The sequence below is a fragment of the Apodemus sylvaticus genome, chromosome 1 (assembly GCF_947179515.1).
Source record: "Apodemus sylvaticus chromosome 1, mApoSyl1.1, whole genome shotgun sequence".
In the NCBI taxonomy this organism is placed as follows: Eukaryota; Metazoa; Chordata; class Mammalia; order Rodentia; family Muridae; genus Apodemus; species Apodemus sylvaticus.
The window spans coordinates 182423105-182441910 of NC_067472.1; the positions used below are offsets into that span (position 1 = coordinate 182423105).

At 52.5% G+C, this 18806-nt stretch overlaps 1 protein-coding gene and 1 non-coding gene across 2 annotated transcripts; both read left to right on the forward strand.

The window, feature by feature from the left end:
* The first annotated feature begins 12101 nt into the window (after positions 1 to 12101).
* Lrfn3 (leucine rich repeat and fibronectin type III domain containing 3) lies at positions 12102 to 18540 on the forward strand. The gene is made up of 3 exons (XM_052166601.1): positions 12102 to 12197; positions 13266 to 14696; positions 17927 to 18540. Exons 2-3 carry the CDS (start codon positions 13282 to 13284, stop codon positions 18390 to 18392), a joined length of 1881 nt encoding a protein of 626 aa, XP_052022561.1. The 5' UTR covers positions 12102 to 12197; positions 13266 to 13281; the 3' UTR covers positions 18393 to 18540.
* LOC127676667 (U2 spliceosomal RNA) lies at positions 17119 to 17308 on the forward strand. The gene has a single exon (XR_007976106.1). It is a non-coding gene; the product is annotated as a U2 spliceosomal RNA (small nuclear RNA).
* Positions 18541 to 18806: the final 266 nt, after the last annotated feature.

Sequence of the window (18806 nt, forward strand, 5' to 3'; positions counted from 1 at the left end):
AAGCCAGCCTGGTCTACAGAGTGAGCTCCAGAACAGCCAGGGCTATACAGAGAAACCCTGTCTCGAAAAACCAAATCCAAAAAACCAAAAAACCAAAACCAAAAAAAAAAAAAAAAAAAAAAAACAACAACAAAAAAAAAAAAAACCCCAAAAAACTCCCAACAAATAAAATGTACAGACTCTGGATTATAATCTGAACAAAACAGGAAATGATCGTTTATTAAACAATCAGAGAAATTGTTAGTTTTATATGTGCTGGCTTTTATTTTTTAGAACCCAATGTTTTAGAGATACGTATTTATAGATGAAATTATAGGCTGTCTGGGATTTGCTTTAAACTAATTGGTTGGGGGAGGCGGAATAAATAAAACAAGATTGGCCATATGTTGATAATAATTGAGGCTGGGAGATGGGAACTTGGAGGATCGTTATATAATTCTATTTTTGTGAATAGCTAAACATTACCATAATAGGGTTTTAAAGTAGGGAGGCATGATTGGAAAGAAGAAGGACAAAAAGAGAAGATTTTTGTTTTGTTTTTCGTTTTTCTCACTGTTATGATCCAAGAGCCACGGCTCTCAGAGAGCAGGCTCTCGAGCTAACAAGGGACAGTTTGATCACAGAAGAGCGAGGTGGCTAAGGGATATTTGGAATGGTGTGAAATATTGGTCTCCTCTATTTGCTTCAGTAAGGGATGCCTTAGCCTCTCCAGAGTAAGCAGCTCTGACATGTGCAGTTCCTAAACCAGTACTCGGGTCTAATTTTGCAGTTAAGATCAAGTGGGATCAGCAGGCCTTCTGCGCAGCGCCATGGTCTTGGGCAAGATGCTGGCTCAGTCTCCACATCCCCCAACCACGAACGTACATCCCATGCGGCACCACCACCCCCCCTCCCCTGTGCATTTAGTGAGGCGAGCCCTAAAGGGGCGAAACCAGAACAAGGTGAGGCAGAGGGTGTCTGCGATGCCTTCTGGGAAATGTAGTTCTTTTTCCACACTGGAGCCGACACTTCACTGATAAGCAAGACTACATGTCCTACAATGCACCGCGCTCACGACAGCCCCGTGGTGTGTTGCTGCCTCCCGGTGGCTACTAGCAGTTAGGACTACATCTGAAAATTCACAAGGTAGCAGTAGGGGCGGGGACAATGTTGGGAATGCAAAGTCGTCCAGGAACCTCTGGAAAGCCAGTACAGAGGATGAGGCTGCGAGACCTGAGCCAAGAAGGGGTTGTAGTAATGAAATTGGAGGAGAGCCAGGTATGAGGATTAAATGAAATCAGGACAGCAACTGTTGGCAGTATGCTTGGTTATTACAGAATAAGCACTTTTCATGTGGCAAAGAACTGCTTCACAGCTTTACACGTATTAGCTAATTTAATCCTCTCAACGGCCATTCGAGCTATTATCAAACCCTTTTACAGGAGTGAAATTGAGGTCTAGAGAAGAGGCCAGAGACATTCAGCAGGTTTGTGACAGAGCTGGGATTTGAACCTAGACTGTCGAGTTTCAAAGTCTGTGTGTGTCCTTTTGACTATTTACTGCCCTTTTGATCTCTTTATACTGTGTGTGTGTGTGTGTGTGTGTGTGTGTGTGTGTGTGCAGGATACCCTATATCTGCCTGTCCAGAACTGGAATTACAGGCCTGGTTTTCACATGTAGTAGAGTTCCAAACCCAGCTCCACATGCTTGCATAGCAAGTACTCTATTCCCTCAGCCATCTCCCCAGACCCCTTTTAAATTATCTTGAGGTTGTCATTGGCACGGATTGACTCAAAATGGCCATTTGCTTGTGAATCTCTGAATTGGGGATTCTCATTGCTCTTCCTTTCCAAATGTGGGAGTTCGCTCCATCCCAAGGACAAAGTTTACACCCAGCCTATATTTATAATTAGCACATGAATCCACACAGGTTCTCACCATGCAAATCAGATGTCTGATTAGCGTTGGATCAGTGGTGGCTTGTGTCAGAAGCCCGAGTCATTGTGATTCCATACGCACACAGATCTGCACACAGACGCTTCCTTACCCAGAAGCCGAGTCTCTTTTGGTCTAGGTGATTTCCTCCCATAGAGCTTTTCTCATGTCCCTGAAACCCATCACCATTATCATCAACAGGAAGGCGCTTCCTGATGGGATGCTTATGGGGAGTGTCGCACGTGCTTACCCATCATCCCTAAGCGTTACCCTAAAGACTAGTTAATGGTTAATCGCCATCATCGACTTGACTGCATTTGGAAGCCCCTGGGGGACTGGTGAAGCACACACTTCTGAGTGTGACCGTGAAAGCATCTCCAGAGAGGTGACAGGTATTCAAGCGATCCCAAATTGGGAGCATCATTCCACAGGCTAGGAGGGAATAAAAAAGAGCGAAGGAGAAGTCAGAGTTCCAGCATTCCCCTGCTCCGGGCCACATTTAACAGGAGCTACTCTGCTCTGTCCTCTATCGTGGTGAACCAAGAGTCAAAATAAGTAATTCCCCCCTCGAGTTCATTCTCTACTGCATTTTGTCACAGTGCTGGAAAAGCTGGAACTTACATAGCTACAAGTCAAGTCTGGTTCTCTTTGTCCTCAAAGGGATCAAGTTTGAGGTCATGTGCTCCAGAGGCAGGTGGGTAGTCAGGGTGGAACTGGAGACTTCTTCGTGAAGCAGGACTTGATTTAGCAGATGAAGGGAGGTTCCCCAGCCCACTGGGGGTTGGCATCTGGGGATGTTTAGTGATAGCTCATGCTCTGCTTAGAGACCTGTGGCTGAGAGGGAGCTAGGAACAGTCTCCACTCCCTTTGTATCTCAGGTAACTGTGTGACCAGTTCTCTGCAGTAAAATGTGGGCAGGAGGACAGTAGATCCCCTCTGGACAACTTGAAGAAACCATCAACTCTCCACCCTACCCCCTCCCATTTGCCAGGTGGAAACCAATAATTCTGCGCCCCAGGATATAAGGGGGTCACAATATGAATGAGTGCAGTGTGTGAGTCACCAAATGGAGGAGACCAGAACACTTGTCAGAAACAAAATATGAGGGCCGAAGAGATGACTTGGCGGTTAAGCACACTAACTGCTCTTCCAGAGGTCCTGAGTTCAATTCCCAGCACCCACATGATGGTTCACAACCATCTGTAATGGGATCTAATGCCCTCTTCTGGTGTGTCTGAAGACAGGGACAGTGTGCTCATACATAAAATAAATAAACCTAGAACTAAATAAGTAAACGAAACAAATTATGGCGCAGGCGAGATGGCACAGCTGGTAGCATTTGTTGAGCAAGCTTGATGACCCAAGTTCAAATCCCGGAACCTACATCATGGTAGACAGAGCAGCTAGATGTAGTTCAATTGCCTGCTTGGGTAGAACTCTGGATTCCATCTCCAGTACCACCAAAAGAAAAATGAAAAGTTTCTAAACAGGGTGGTGCACATTTTTAATCCCAGTACTCGGGAGGCAGAGGCAGCTGGATCTACCTCTATGAGTTGCAGGCCAACCTGCGAGTTCTGTGGGTAGACAGAGCTACATAATAAGACCCCAAATCAAAAGACAAAACAGGTGGAATGAAAGAACCAATTTTAGAAAGTTGTTCTCTAACCTCTAAGCAGGTGCCAAACCACAGGTGCCTGCCCCACATGTGCTCACACACACAATAGTAAGTAAACTTTAGAAAATAATAAAAGAAACAAAACAATGTATAAAGTCACTGGAAACATTTTTAAAGCAGCTGACATTGCACCAACTTTTCCTATGTGAGCCTCTGGTATCCCTAAATCTTGAGTAGCAGTAAATGTGTGAAATGAGGCTCAGATCTCCTTTGTGATAATCTGCGATGCTCCCTGCCCGCAGGGATCGGGCATCGTTAGCTGCTATTGGTCCAGGCTGGCAATGGGTGCAGAGGTGAAGGGTTGGATGGGGGTGGGGAGGGGAAGTGTTGGAAGCCCTGTGAGTACATACAGTGAATGATCACATCAGGACCCACTTTGGGGAGTCAGATCAACTTTACTTGGGGTGATTCAAGGTTTTGGGGGACTGGGTGTAGGACCATCCAGGATGGGCAAAGGTGATTGGCTGAGGGCTTAGGGTACCGGGATGTCTAGTTAGTATGGGGAAGCATTTCAGGAATCTCAGATGCTAGCTGAACATGTTCTCATCAGGAGAAAAGAAGTTGATCCTGTAATCTAACTAAGGCTATGTGACATTCTGCAGGTAGAAGGTTTCGAACTCCCCCCGATGAGGTCAGAGAAGGAGAAGCCCTGCCAATGAGGAGTCTCCCATACTGTGCTGAGCCCAGAGGCTCTCCAGCCAATGGTGGACTCGGACATTAATTAGCAGAATTTCCCCACAATATTCAGGTTTTCATGCAATAGGTATCTGCTGAAGAGTATGTGCTTGCTAGGTCAAAGATGACAGCAGAGGGCTAAAGAGATGGCTCAGTGGGTAAGAGCACTGACTGCTCTTCCAGGGAATCCGGGTTCAATTCCCAGCAGCTCACACCTGTCTGTAAGTTCAGTTCCAGGGGATCCAACAACCTCACAGAGACATATAAAACACCAATGCACCTAAGATTAAAAAAAATCATTTAAGAGTAAGAAAAAGCATTTCTGTAAAGAGAAATGACAGGGTATTTGCCTTTGTTCTTTGCACAAATGCAAACATTTCTCCCACAGGCTTGTAGAAGGCTCCTTTCCTATTACCAACTGGAGGCCGTTAAAACTAAACCCGATGACTATTTGCACCCTTGTGAGGCTGAACCTCAGACACTAGGGAGTTTTTTGCCTCCCTGCAGAAGATGGCACTTACCTGGGACCTCTCAGTCTGAGTTAGGGTGGTCAGTATTGGGGAGAGGAGAGCCCACCTTCTTCCTCTCTCTTCTGACCCCAGTGTGAAGGTGAGCCTTCAGGCTCCATCTTGTAAATAAATTTCTGTCACTCTAGACTCACGATGAATTCATTACAGTGAGGCCCCCTGGCCAATCTCAGGCGTAGTGGAGGTATAGGAGGGCGCAAACCTTATCCTCTTTTTTCCTAAAAACCCAGTCTCAGAATGAGCCAAATCTCCTTATAAAATAGTGCCCTTCTTTTGACAGATTGACTGACATCACTCATTCATTTATTACATATGCACACACATGCGTGCATGTGCAAGCATGTGCACATGAGTGTGAGTGAACATATATACATGTGTGTACTCATCCTTGTGGGGATTTAGGATCTGTTTTTACTTGTTGGCTGGGTAGTGGTGACGCACACCTTTAATCCCAGCACTCAGCAGAGACAGGTGGATATCTGTGAGTTCGAAGTCAGCCTGGTCTACAGCGTGAGTTCAAGGCCAGCCAGGACTACAGAGAGAAACCCAGTCTCAAAAAAACCAACCAAACCAAAAAAAAAAAAAAAAAAAAATCTCAAAACAAAAGATTTATTTATTGTTGTTTTTCTGTGTGTGTGTGTGTGTGTGTGTGTGTGTGTGTGTGTGTGTGCAGGTGACTGAGGAGGCCAGAGTCAGCTCTCTTCAAGTTGTAGTTACTTGGAGTTATAAGCCACTCGTTGGGGGTGCTGGGAACTGAACCTCAGTCCTCTAGAAGAACAGCGAGTATTTTAAACTATGGCGCCACCTCTCCTTTGTTTAAGTCTTACATAGCCTGGACTGGTCTTGAGTTAGTGATTTAGCAGAGGAGGGTGTTGAACCTGCTCTTCCTGCCTCTGCCTCCCACTGCTGGGATTCAGACGGGCACCGTCATAGCCAGTTACATGTGGTGCTGGAGCTGGAACCCAAGAGCTCCTGCACGCTGCCAAGAAGCCGAGCCACATCTCTAGCCCCTTGTGTTTTGTGTTTTGAGATCAGGTCTCCTACAGGCAGGCTGGCTTGTAATGTACTGTGAAGGTGACCTGGAACTCTTGGTTCTTCTGCCTCTGCCTCCCAAGTCCTGGGACTGCCAGAGCGTGGTCATTGCGGCTGTCTAGTGTGTCTTGTGGAGTAGATGGAGATGAGTGGGAGGGAATCTTCATGTAGAGTGGTGTTCCTACGTGCGTGCATGACAGCTCATGGACTTGATGCACGGCTGTGTGTTTCAGAGGTTCCTATCTGAGTGTGCACCTCTGCGTGCCCCTGTATCTGAATATATGCCAACACATGCGTGTACGTATCGATGGCCATTACAGTACACACTGTGCAGGTGTGCGTTCCGGTGTGTGCCCTGGGTAAGTCTGAGCATAACAGGGCAATATCTGTCTGCGTTGAGCTGTATTTGGATCTGAGCAGGCTCCTCCCCCCCCCCAGGGCCTCCTCAGCCCTCCACAGTTTAACCTCATTCTTTCTGCTGTTTCACTGTTTCCGTCCAGATGTTGCAATTAAGCAAATGCAGCAATTAAGCAGAGTCCCCCAAACAGCCATCCCACCAGGACCCCCTTCCAGGAACTAATGAAGGGTTACAGCACGTGCAGACCCACATGGTCCGACACAGGCACTCAGGGACCCGCAGGCTGCACGTGATGGGGTGAAGGCTCAGGCGAGCTGTACACACAGCACAAGGACTCCTCTGCTCACTTGAACCTCTCTTCTAGGTCTTGGGGCAGTGATCCCTGTTTCCAGGAAGCCCTTGGGGTTCGGGGGAGATTCCTTAGGAGGTCCTGGACTCTGCTTATGAGATTCCGTGCCCCTCTGCTTCCCTAGTCATGGCCTGGACCATGCTGACCCCTGCTTTGTCACCACAGGCCTGTCACTGCCCTGTGCACCATGACTTCATCCCAGATTCAAGCCTTGCTAAGCCAAGTTTCTCCCATGCCAGCCCTGATGACTGGGCTGCCTCTTCTCTTTTGGGGTGTTAGTTCAGCAAAGGCAGCTACACAATGATGGGGGTTGTCCAGGTCATTGCTTTAATTGCAGCCTTGTGTTATTAGTTAGCCTTCTCTCTTCTTCTCACTTGAACTGAGAGATGGCTCAGCAGTTAGGAGCACCAAGTGCTAACCGGCAGAAGGCAGATCCAGCCTACGATGATTAACCCCAGTGACCTACTTACGTCACCCGGGCCCCCTTTCTTAGCTTCACCACCTTCTAATCATCTACTCAAGTACTTGGTGTTCCTGTCAGGCAGCTGTCAACTGCCTGAAACACCAGCTCTCAGGATCCCAACACCTTCCCCTGGCCTCTACAAGTCACACACATGCGCACACACACACACACACACACACACACACACACGCAAATAAAAATGAAGTCAAGGTGTGGTAGAGATTGTGGTCCTCTCTTCTCCCCGGGGTCATTGGCTACCCGCACATGAGGATGAAGGAAACAGAGTTGACAAACAGGGTTTTGGACAAACCATGAGCGTGAACAGAAATGACGACACTCCAGGATCAGCCTTGGTGAGACGGATCAAATTTACTCCGGGGGAATCAAGGGTTACAGAGTTTTGGGGAAGGCGGTAGGAACATCCAGGGTGGGCAAAGGTCACTGGCTGAGATTGTACTGAGATGCCTCACTAGCATGGGGAAGCATTTCAGGAGTTTCTCATGGGGGTGGGGGGGGGAAGGAAACTGAACCTGTCATCTCGCTGAGGCTATGCAACTTTCTGCAGGCAGGCAGAGGGCATGGGGTTTCAAGCTCCCGAGACAAAGTCAGAGAAGGAGAAGCCCTGTTGGTAAGGGGAGTCCACTATTTTGCACTGAGCTCCAGGCTTTCTGGTAATATCAGACCTCAACTTTAACAGCAGAGTTTCCTAGCAAGAGATGGTTCAGCTGTTATAGGCACCAGCTGCTCTCGCAGAAGACCTGGGTTCTGTTCCCAGCACCCACTTGATGGCTTACACCATTTGTAACTCCAGTTCCAGGACATCTAAAGCATACAAGTGGTGTGTCCACATACGTGCATGCAGAGGAAACACTTGTAAAAACATAAAACACTTGTAAAATAAAAATAAATAAATATTTTAAAATGAAATAAGTTTAGAGAAAAGACTTAATTTGCCTGATGGTCTTAGAGAGCTAGTATCTTGGTCCCATGTGTTTTAGCAGAACATCATGGTGGAAGGAATACTGATTGACAAGAAGCAAAGAGAAACAGCTCACACTGTTGTGGACAGGAAGCTTCAGAGCCATAACAAGAAGGGGGAGGGCAGGATACAGCCCTGGTGACAGGCTCCCAGTGACCTCCTATCAGAGCTCCACCCCTTTGTAGCCATCCCAGCAGAGGATTAGACCATTCATTAACCCAGACCACCGCCGACACACTAACCTGATCTCTTATCGGATCTTTTAAAGACAGGATCTCCAGGGTGCACTGGGGGTCACTGTGTGGTTCAGGCTGGCCTTAAAACTTTCAGCAGTCTGCAACCTCAGGCTCTCAAGTGCTGGAATTACAAATGTTAGCCACCATAGCTGCTGCTTCTTCTTGTTCGTCTTGTTGTTGTTGTTGTTCTTCTTCTTCTTCTCCTTCTCCTTCTCCTTCTCCTTCTCCTTCTTCTCCTCCTCCTCCTCCTCCTTCTCTTCCTCCCCTCTTCCTCCCCTCCTTCCTTCTTCCCCTCCTCCCCTCCTCCTCCTCTCCTCCTCCCCTCCTCCTCCCCTCATCCTACTCTTTCTCCTCCTCCCCTCCTCCCTTTCTCCTCTTCCTCCTCCTCCTCCCCTCCTTCTCCTCCCCCTCCTCCTCTTCCTCCCCTCCTCCTCCCTCTCCTCCTCTTCCTCCTCCCCTCCTCCTCCCCTCCTCCTCCCCTCATCCTACTCTTTCTCCTCCTTCCCTCCTCCCTTCCTCCTCTTCCTCCTCCTCCCCTCCTCTTCCTCCTCCTCCCCCCTCCTCCTCTTTCTCCTCCTCCCCTCCTCCCTTCCTCCTCCTCTTCCCCCTCCTCCCCTTCGTCCTCCTCCTCATTTTTCTTTTTCTTCTTTGCATTGGCTGTCCTGGAACTTGCCAAGTAGTCCAGGCTGGCCTTGAACTCAAAGAGATTCTCCTGCCTCTGCCTTCCAAGTGCTGAGACTAAAGGTATATGGCACCACACCTGGCATGTTTACTTTATTTGACCAGGATCTATGAGGTTCAGGCTTCAAAACAGTAATCTCCCTGCCTTCATCATCTGAGTGCTGGTATTACAGGTCTGTGCCATAGATCTCAGGAAAGATTTATTTAAATAATGTGTTTATTTTTATTCTTTTTGAGTGGTTTGTTATTTTATTTTTATGTGAGTGTTTCGCCTACATGTGTGTATGTGAACCATGCCCATGCCTGATGCCTGCAGAGGCCAGAAGAGGGCATCTGATCCCTGAGTGCTGGAGATCCAACCTGGGTCCTCCTCAAAAGCAGCAAGTGCTCTTACCCACTGAGTCATCCTTTTGTCCCTTGTGAGCATTTCCAAATCCAATCAGATTAGCGCTCAAAACTGCCCATCATCAGTGTTACCTACTGTAACCATGGCCAGACAACTCCAGTAACCGCTGAGCTAATGGTGGCCCCCTGGCTTCTGTCTCCCTGCTCCTGGCATGTGTTCCTGGCATCCCCCGCACCACTGGGGGTCTGCAAAGCTGTGGCAGGCCATTCTGTGTACACTGCAGATGTCCCTGGCTTGTCCCAGGGAGCCTCCAAATATAATACCCAGATCAACAACAGTAGCTTTGCAATCCTGATGTGTTCTGAAGGTTCCTTAAAGTTCTCCAGCAGAACCAAGCCCCCAGCATGCCAGAAAGGCTACCTCATCGCCACCAAAGCACTTCTGTATTGTTTCTCTTTCCTACTGAACTCTTCTCTTCCCACTCTGCCTCGGTTTCCTGGTATCAACCCCCAGATCTACCGGTTCCACTGAATTTTCCTACTCTGAGGACGACCTCTAAGTTTTGCCCAATCCCCCCATCCCCACAGTGTCTCTGAAACTTCTAGAGCCTTCTCCTGGGCTTTCAAGTGTCCAGTGTCCACTGTGCTGAGACAAGAGCCCGGTGAGCTTCGCTAATGATCTGGAAAGCCGGGCCCCGGGGCTGAGTTAATTTTAGCTGCGATTTTTCAATAGACATAAGTGGAAGGGGGCAAAAGTGTATTGTGAGACCTCTGCAGAGCTCGGAACCGCTGGGGTGGATGGACCACCCACCACCTCCAAGGTCACGTTGCTCCTCTGCTCAGATGGTTTCTTACCTCTGTACCCACCTCGGGTCACACAGGCTGGGTCTCCTGTGCAACAGGGCTTCTGGAAGAACATGTTCACATCCAAGTTCCTAGGCTGGGCTTGTGGGCCATCACCCACACCCCTCCTCCTGAAACACTCTCTGTAGAAGAGTGTGGGGCCACCCACCTCTACCTCTTTGTCCCTTCCACCTCTCCCCTCCAGGTGTGTGTCAGCCCAAGTCCAACCAGGGTCTTCTGTGGGACAAGCCAAGACAGCAGACTCATTTCTCTGGGTCAACCTGTCCAGCCTCCTGACTCTGACCCCACTCCCTGTCTTCTCCCCCCCCCCCTCAGGACCTCGGCTCAGTGTGATCTCGTAGGAGACACAGGTCTTAGTGTTAGCTTTCCTTCTTCCAATCGGTGAAATGATCCTGTCTGGTTCAAAAGAACAAACCTGTTACTGGACAGAATTAGGAAAAGAAGACTTCCTGGGAGGGTGGTGCTGAGCTAGAGGGGCAGGAGACGGACGGATGGGCGGGCGTCTAGCGTGGAGGGCTGTGTACAAGGATATGAATGAGCACTGGGGGTGTCCAGGTGCTGCATATGGGGGGAGGAGAGAGACGAGAGAGATGGAGGGACAGATAGCGTGTCTCTGACTTGTCCTTGCCCCTCCTCTCTCTTTCTGAGTCTGTCTCCTTCAACGTATTTCTGTACCTCCCTTTCCACTCCACTCTCTCATTCTAAGCCTTCTAGTCTCTCTCGTCGGTTCTAGCTGTCTTTGCTTCAGTGTCTGTCTGTCTTTATTCAGGGAGATTCTTATTCCCAGCAGCTCCAGGGCGTCTCCATGGTAGGTGGTGCTAGGGGCGCGTCTTTGAGAGGAGGGAGGAGGGAGAAAGGAGGAGGGGGCTGCCTACGCCTTTAAGTGCGGGCGCGCGCGGGGCCTGCGCCTTTAAGCGCGGGCACGCGCACGGCCCTGGGTTCCCGGCGAGGAGGCCGCGGGAGCACCCGGACCCGGCCCGCCTGCCCGGCCCCCGCCCGGCCCCCGCCCCGGCCCCGGCGGGGGAGGGGTCTCTGAGCGCGACCCCTCCCCCCTGCGCCCCCACCTGCGTTGCGGTGCCCGGGTCCCCGCGTGGCCCCGTCTGTCTGTCCGTCTGTCCGCGCCCAGGCCTCGCCCCACCCTGGCCCTAGAGCTGCCCGGCTGCCCCCCTACCCGCCACAGCAGACCCCCTCTTTCCGGGCCAGTCTCCTCGGCAGGCCACGAACCCAGCCGCGCCATTGCTGCCCCAGTCCCTGGGCCGGCACCCCGACATCGGGGGCACTTGCAGCCGGCGATCGGATCCAGATATTCTGAAACCCCCGAGCGGGGTACCCTGATTTGGGATCAGCACCCTGAGCTCCTGCCATGGAACCATAAGACTCGGACCTTGAACCTCAATATCTGGGGCTGGAATCCCGACATCCGTCCCCGGGACCCCAAGATTTGGAAACTGAACCCCATGATTTTGGAGCATGGACCCCAATATTTGGACCTGGGACCCCAAGACTTGGCATCTAAGCCCCCAGATTTGGAGCAGAATTCTGAATTGTCTGGCTGATGCGTTGACATCTGGGAGCGAATTCCCAAATCTATAACTGGGACCCCACTATTTTGGGAAATAAACCCTGGGATTTAGGCCTTCAATTCCAAGATCTGAACTGTGGGATTCTGAGGGGCCTGAAGTCCTTGCTGCAAACCCGAGTGCTGAAATCTGGGGCTGGAGACCTCCAAGTCTTGACTCAGCACCCTAGTATCTGAACAGGATCCCAATTTTGGATGCCAGGACTGGACTTGGGATTCTGACCCAAAACTTCCCCATCTGGCTGTTGGTACCTCAAGCCTGGCACTGAGAAAGTCTGTTCCTGAAGAACCACTGGGGCCTTGGTCTCTAAAAGTGGACTCTAGAGGCCCAGTTTTAGTGGTCTGGGACCCCGAGAATCAAGTTTGGAGACTTCATAACCACAGACTGTACCTGGGACAAGACTGTTTCTTCCCAGAAGCCCTGGGGACAGAGAAGACTTGACCAGATGCCCCCTCCAGAGTTCTGACCTCACCCCCTGGAGCCTGAGGACTCTGCTCCCTGGGGTGGCTTCCAGTTCAGGTAAGGCCATTGAGAGACCCCCGTGGTGGGAAGGGACTGGGGTGGGGGTGGGGTTTCTTTGGCTACAGGTGGAAACAGGTAAGTACCAGGTGTCCTGTGGCATCATTCTAAACCATTTTCATTGTCCCGTGAGTGTGGCTCCAACACTCTCTGGACACATGGCCCCAGCTCTGCCCCTCTCTGACCTCCATGATGAGATTCTAGATCTCGATGTCACCGCCGGTCTAGCTTCTGACCGTCTGGCCATCTCAGCATCCTCTCTGGCTACCTTTCTCTGCCTCTGAGCTGCCTTGACACCCCTGTCCACTGTCCTGCTATTTCTCCAGTCACATATGCCCACAGCCTCCCTCACTGACACTTCTGTTTGTGTCTCTCTGATCCACTGGCTTTCTCAACCTTTGCCCACCCCTAACTCCTAGGCTAGCCATATCTAACATCTGTCCAGTCTTCTGGCTACCCTGTCCTTCTCCCCCCCGCAGTTTCCTCTGCCCACCCCCCCCCCACCACCATCTCTCTTCTCTCCCTCCTACCCTGTGCTAATTCCCAGCCAACAATCACCTGGCCAGCTCTGACCATTTCCACCTCGTCTGCCTTTCTACCCTTGCTCTACCTCTCTCCACAGCCTTGTCTCTGACCAGTTGTTCTGGTTCCCTGCTGACTCCGGTCTATCTGTCCTTTCTCCTCTCTCTGGCTTTCTTACTGGCTTCTGACTAGGTCAGAACTCTTTTGTCTCTCTTTGTCCAGACAGACTGAGAAGGACCACTCCGACCTGCTACCCTCTCTTTGCTCAGTTTCCCTCTTTAGTCATGCCTGACCTCTACTGATTGAGAATCCTTGCCAACTGCCCCCATCTCCTCTGTGGTTCGTCTCTCCACCTTGATTCTCTGTCCTAGCCTCTGCCCACGTGTGCCTATCTCCAGCCAAGTTTCTGACCATCATGGCTCATGTTTGACTCTCTGGGCCTTCATGACACATCTCTGACACCCCGCCCCACCACCATCCCTACCTCCCTGAGCATATTACAACCACCTCTCCCGTTTCTGGTCCTAACACTGTCTTTCTCTCCAGGCCGCCCCTGCCCGCGATGGCTGTCCTTCCGCTACTCCTTTGCCTGCTACCGCTGGCCCCCGCCTCATCTCCACCCCAGCCAGCCACATCCAGCCCCTGTCCCCGCCGTTGCCGCTGCCAGACCCAGTCGCTGCCCCTCAGTGTGTTGTGCCCAGGGGCGGGCCTTCTGTTCGTTCCGCCATCACTGGATCGCCGCGCTGCGGAGCTGCGCCTGGCGGACAATTTCATCGCGGCAGTGCGTCGACGAGACCTGGCCAACATGACGGGTCTGCTGCATCTGAGCTTGTCTAGAAACACCATCCGCCACGTGGCAGTTGGCGCCTTCGCCGACCTCCGTGCCCTGCGTGCCCTGCACCTAGATGGCAATAGACTGACCTCGCTGGGCGAGGGTCAGCTGCGCGGTTTAGTTAACTTGCGCCACCTTATCCTGAGCAACAACCAGCTAGCAGCCCTGGCAGCTGGTGCCCTAGACGACTGTGCCGAGACCCTGGAGGACCTCGATCTCTCTTATAATAACCTTGAGCAGCTGCCCTGGGAGGCTTTGGGTCGCCTGGGCAACGTCAACACGTTGGGCCTTGACCACAACTTGCTAGCTTCAGTGCCCGCTGGAGCCTTTTCCCGCCTGCACAAGTTGGCGCGACTGGACATGACCTCCAACCGCCTAACCACCATCCCCCCTGACCCACTCTTCTCCCGTCTGCCTCTTCTTGCCCGGCCTCGAGGTTCGCCAGCCTCTGCTCTGGTGCTCGCCTTCGGGGGAAACCCCCTCCACTGCAACTGTGAGCTGGTGTGGCTGCGACGCCTGGCTCGGGAGGATGACCTCGAGGCCTGTGCCTCTCCACCTGCTCTAGGGGGCCGCTACTTCTGGGCCGTGGGAGAGGAGGAGTTTGTGTGTGAGCCACCCGTGGTGACCCACCGCTCACCTCCCCTGGCAGTGCCCGCAGGTCGACCAGCTGCCTTGCGTTGCCGGGCAGTAGGAGACCCAGAGCCACGAGTGCGTTGGGTATCACCCCAGGGTCGGCTGCTGGGCAACTCCAGCCGTGCTCGTGCCTTCCCTAATGGGACCCTGGAGCTACTGGTCACTGAGCCGGAAGATGGTGGCACTTTCACTTGCATTGCAGCTAATGCCGCTGGCGAGGCCACTGCTGCTGTTGAGCTGACCGTGGGTCCCCCTCCACCCCCCCAGCTAGCCAATAGCACCAGCTGTGACCCCCCGCGGGACGGGGAACCCGATGCCCTCACCCCGCCCTCTGCGGCTTCTGCCTCCGCCAAAGTGGCGGACACCGTGGCCCCTACCGACCGTGGCGTCCAAGTGACTGAGCACGGGGCCACAGCAGCTCTTGTCCAGTGGCCAGATCAACGGCCAGTCCCGGGCATCCGCATGTACCAGATCCAGTACAACAGCTCGGCCGACGACATCCTCGTCTACAGGTGCAGGGGCCTGGCAGTGGGGGAGCGAGGGGGCAGGGCATTGTGGGTCCACCCAGGAACGCCCCTTGTGAGCCACTGCAAGAAAATAACACCGTAGGATCCAAAGGAAATCGGAAAGTGAGGTCAAACGAAATCAGACAGCAATGATAACCAGGGTTGGGCAGAGAGGGGTAAAAGAAATTTAGGGCAGACGTGGTGAAGACAGTTGAGACCAGGAGGGTAAATCAACCAGACAGCAGGCTAACAGGCTCAACCAAGGACAATGAGTTAAGCTCACAGAGGTAGAAAGAAACAAGGTAACAAACATACAAAGAAATCAGGCAGCGAGGAAAAAAATATCAAGCCAACTAATAGAAAGTTAATGGTTAAAGGTGGTTGGAGTGTAGTTCAGATAGCCCACTACCAGCAAGCAGGCAGCACTGAGGCTAAGCCCAGCACTGAAGGAAGAGAAATGAAACAAGGTTATGGAGGTTAAAAAAAACTTTTATCAGAAGTTTTGGCTTTTCACGGAAGGCTGCAATAGGAATCTGCTAGAGGTTGAGTCAGGGTTGTGACAAGTTCAGGGCCAGCCTGGTCTACATAGGGAGTTTTGAAGCTGGCCAGAGATTTATAGTAAACACTGTGGAGCGGGGGAGGAGAAGGAGAAAAGAGAGAAAGAAGGGGTGGGGGTGGGGTGGGGGGAGGAATGGGCAGAAATGCACAGAGACAGCAGGAGGTAGGCAGGGGAAAGAAGGGCGAAGGTTAAGTGGGAAATTGGGGCTAGGAAGTGAACCAGAGAGTAGGTCTTGGGTCTGTGCAGTATGATCCCTACCGGTCAGAGTTCTGGTTAGAGGAACGTCCTAATTGTTGGTTTGCTAAATCAAATCTAAGCTAGGTCAGATGTGTCAGTGCGTGGCCGGCTGTCTTGCCAGCTCTCAAGAGGTTGAGACAAGAGGATAGCAAGTTCAGGGACATCCTGGACTATACAGTGAGATACCTTGTCTCAAGAAACAAACAAGTGCAACCTAGTGAGCTATGTGGGCGGAAACGCCCGGTCTGACGCTCCTGTCACACCCCCCCCCCCCCATGGCTGCAAACACAGAGCCTGGAGTTTACACACTCCGAAAGGGCAGTCAGTGCGGCTTCTGCCCATCTGCTGTCACCACAAGTGGGTAGACATGGTGGTGGCTGACACTCCCCACCAAAGTCTGACCTCGTATGGGCAGCTGTGAGTGACTTTTATCCTCAGTGCCAGGCTGGGCCAAGGCTACGGCCCCAAACTGACGGTAGGTAACCTTCCACGGGCCAGGGCCTGGATCCTCCCCACCCCCTACCCTGACCGTACATCAAGATTCCTCTTCTCAATCCTAACCCCCTCTCCCCCTCCTCCCCTCTCCCCTTTCGGTTTTAGACTAGAGCTCATGTAGCCCTGGCTAGCCTCTAGCTGGCCACGTAAGCCAAGGACGACACTGAACCCCAAGCCCTCCTGCCTTCACCTCCCCATCTGCAGGCCACCAGAAGTGGCTTCTCCACTCCTTTTCTGAGACACTATTCAGGAGATTGCACGGAGGGCGGCCCCCTTGCCTGGTGGGGAGTAGGACAGTCTGGAGACAGCCACCCTGCCACAGGTCATTAGGGGTGTCCTGTTGCTCTCCCTAAAGCAGTGGAGGAGTAAAACAGACGCTGAAACTAACCCAGTCTCCGCCATCAGGGTGACCCGAGGGGAATGTGTGGACTTGGGTGGGAAAGGCAGAGAAAACAGAGTGGAGTGGCTCAGACTGTAATCTCAGGGCCCAGGAGGGATTTGAGGTGAAAGACTGAGAGTTCCAGGTCAGCCTGGGAACTACATAGCCAAAGCCTAGCTCAACACTCACACCACACACACACACACAGACATGTAGGCATATGCATGCACACATGTGAGCACACACATCACACACACACATACACATACACACAGACATGCAGGCACATGCATGCACACACGTACTTGCACACACATATTCACACAGGTGCCACACATGCAAAAGGAAGGCTACACAGGAACCAGGAAACCGAGCTAAAGAAAAGGATGAGGAGATGGACCTGGTAAGAAATGAGGCAGCAGAGGGGAAGAGAACCTGGGATGGAGCTTGCCAAGGGCTCGCTGGGAAACCCTGTAGAGTCGGTGCTGACAACGAGGTGCTGGGGCTGCTGGGAAATTCACTGGCAAACTGGAAAGAAAGCAGGCATTCGAGTGCGGAGAATCAGTGGTTAGGGTAGAGGGTTCAGCTGCTGTGCGCTAGGGAAAGGGGCTCGACAAGGGAAATCAGAGCTGAAAGGGGCCGGCCAGGCGTGGGGTGCAAGGCTGTGACCCCAGCACTTGTTGCCCAGGAGAATCATCAGGAGTCCAAGGCCAGCCTTGGCTGGGCTCCGCCAGACCCTGTCTTCAAACAAACAAGCAGTTGCTTCCCTGCCTTGTGGCTGAGAGCAAGTGTAGTATCTGCTCTTTCCAGGTTAATATCTGATATGTCCTCTATCCGAGGACAATACAGGAAATGGATTTTTGGAGATGAGAGATGGAACAGCAGCTTGCCGAATCCAAGACATTCATTGACCTGGCATTGCAGCCGTCCAGGAATAGTGCCGCGCCCCCCCCCCCCCCCCCCCCGCCTCAAGGGCGTGGAGCAAATAAAAAACAAAACAAAACAGGAGTCGGGGGAGATAGTCCTGCAGAAAGATGGCTGGAGGCCAGAGGAAAGGGGCCATTGGTCAGTGTCGTTTAAAACTTCTATTTCCAGAACTCTGGAGGCTGAAGCAGGGCTTTCACAAGATATGGGCCAGCCTTGGCTACATAGCAAGACTCCAGGAGGCAGGGGGCAGGAATCAGACAGGGTTAGGGTAAGACGGAGCAGTGGACCCGAGAGCTTCGCTGGTGATGCTAAGGACTTGGCGGAACAGGGCAGGAGGCTGGGGCCGCAAGGGGCTTGGAGGGATGTTAGGGGCGCCTTAAGAGGCTCAGAGAAGACACCTCTTAAAGAGGAGGAATGGAATATCTTAGGCTTCAGAGAAATAGGGTGTGGGATCCACAGGTTTGAAAAATAAGGAACTTGGGTGGGAGAATAAAGTTGGCCACTCCACCGGACCAACATGCTAGGTGTTGGCTAGGCAGATAAGTCAGGGTGCTGGTTACTGGGAACTGGGGCGGGGGCGGGTGGAGTATGGGGTACTGGGTGACCACAGCCCTGACCCCACCTGTCGCCCTCCCCCAGGATGATCCCAGCGGACAGTCGCTCCTTCCTGCTGACCGACCTGGCGTCGGGCCGTACCTATGATCTGTGTGTGCTCGCCGTCTATGAGGACAGTGCCACCGGGCTGACAGCCACGAGGCCAGTGGGCTGCGCTCGGTTCTCCACGGAGCCTGCACTTCGGCCTTGTGCTGCACCGCACGCACCCTTCCTGGGCGGCACCATGATCATCGTGCTGGGAGGTGTCATCGTCGCTTCCGTTCTGGTCTTCATCTTCGTGCTGCTTCTACGCTACAAGGTGCACGGAGGCCAGCCGCCCGGCAAGGCCAAGGCCGCTGCACCTGTCAGCAGCGTTTGCTCCCAGACCAACGGAGCCCTCGGCCCCGTGCCCAGCGCGCCTGCCCCTGAGCCTGCTGCACCCAGGGCCCATACTGTGGTCCAATTGGACTGTGAGCCCTGGGGGCCCAGTCACGAACCTGCAGGACCCTAGCCAAGGGCCCACCTCTACGGCTCCTCTGGCCCCAGGGACACTCCTTGGGACCTGGCCTCAGACTCACCAAATTGCTCACGGTTTTTAAAACTCTGATGGGGAGGGTGTCGGGGCACCGGGGCACAACAAGAAAGTCCTATTTTTCTAAGTTTGGTCTGGGCCATTGCCCTCGTTTCTGTCTGTGGGGGCTGAGGGGTGCTGCGGAGGGAATGGGGGGCGGAGGTTGAAGAACTTTCCCTGAGGAAAGCACTTCCTGTAGTTCAGAGGAGTTGAGGATAGTCATCTATAGTCATCCACGCAGGCAACAAACATTCTGGGGACCGAGCTGTGCTGTGGCTTGTGCTGGGGACTCAGTGACTCAAGCTGCCCTGCCCTCAGTCCCGTGGGAAACGTGTCTTCAGACAGCCATACTCC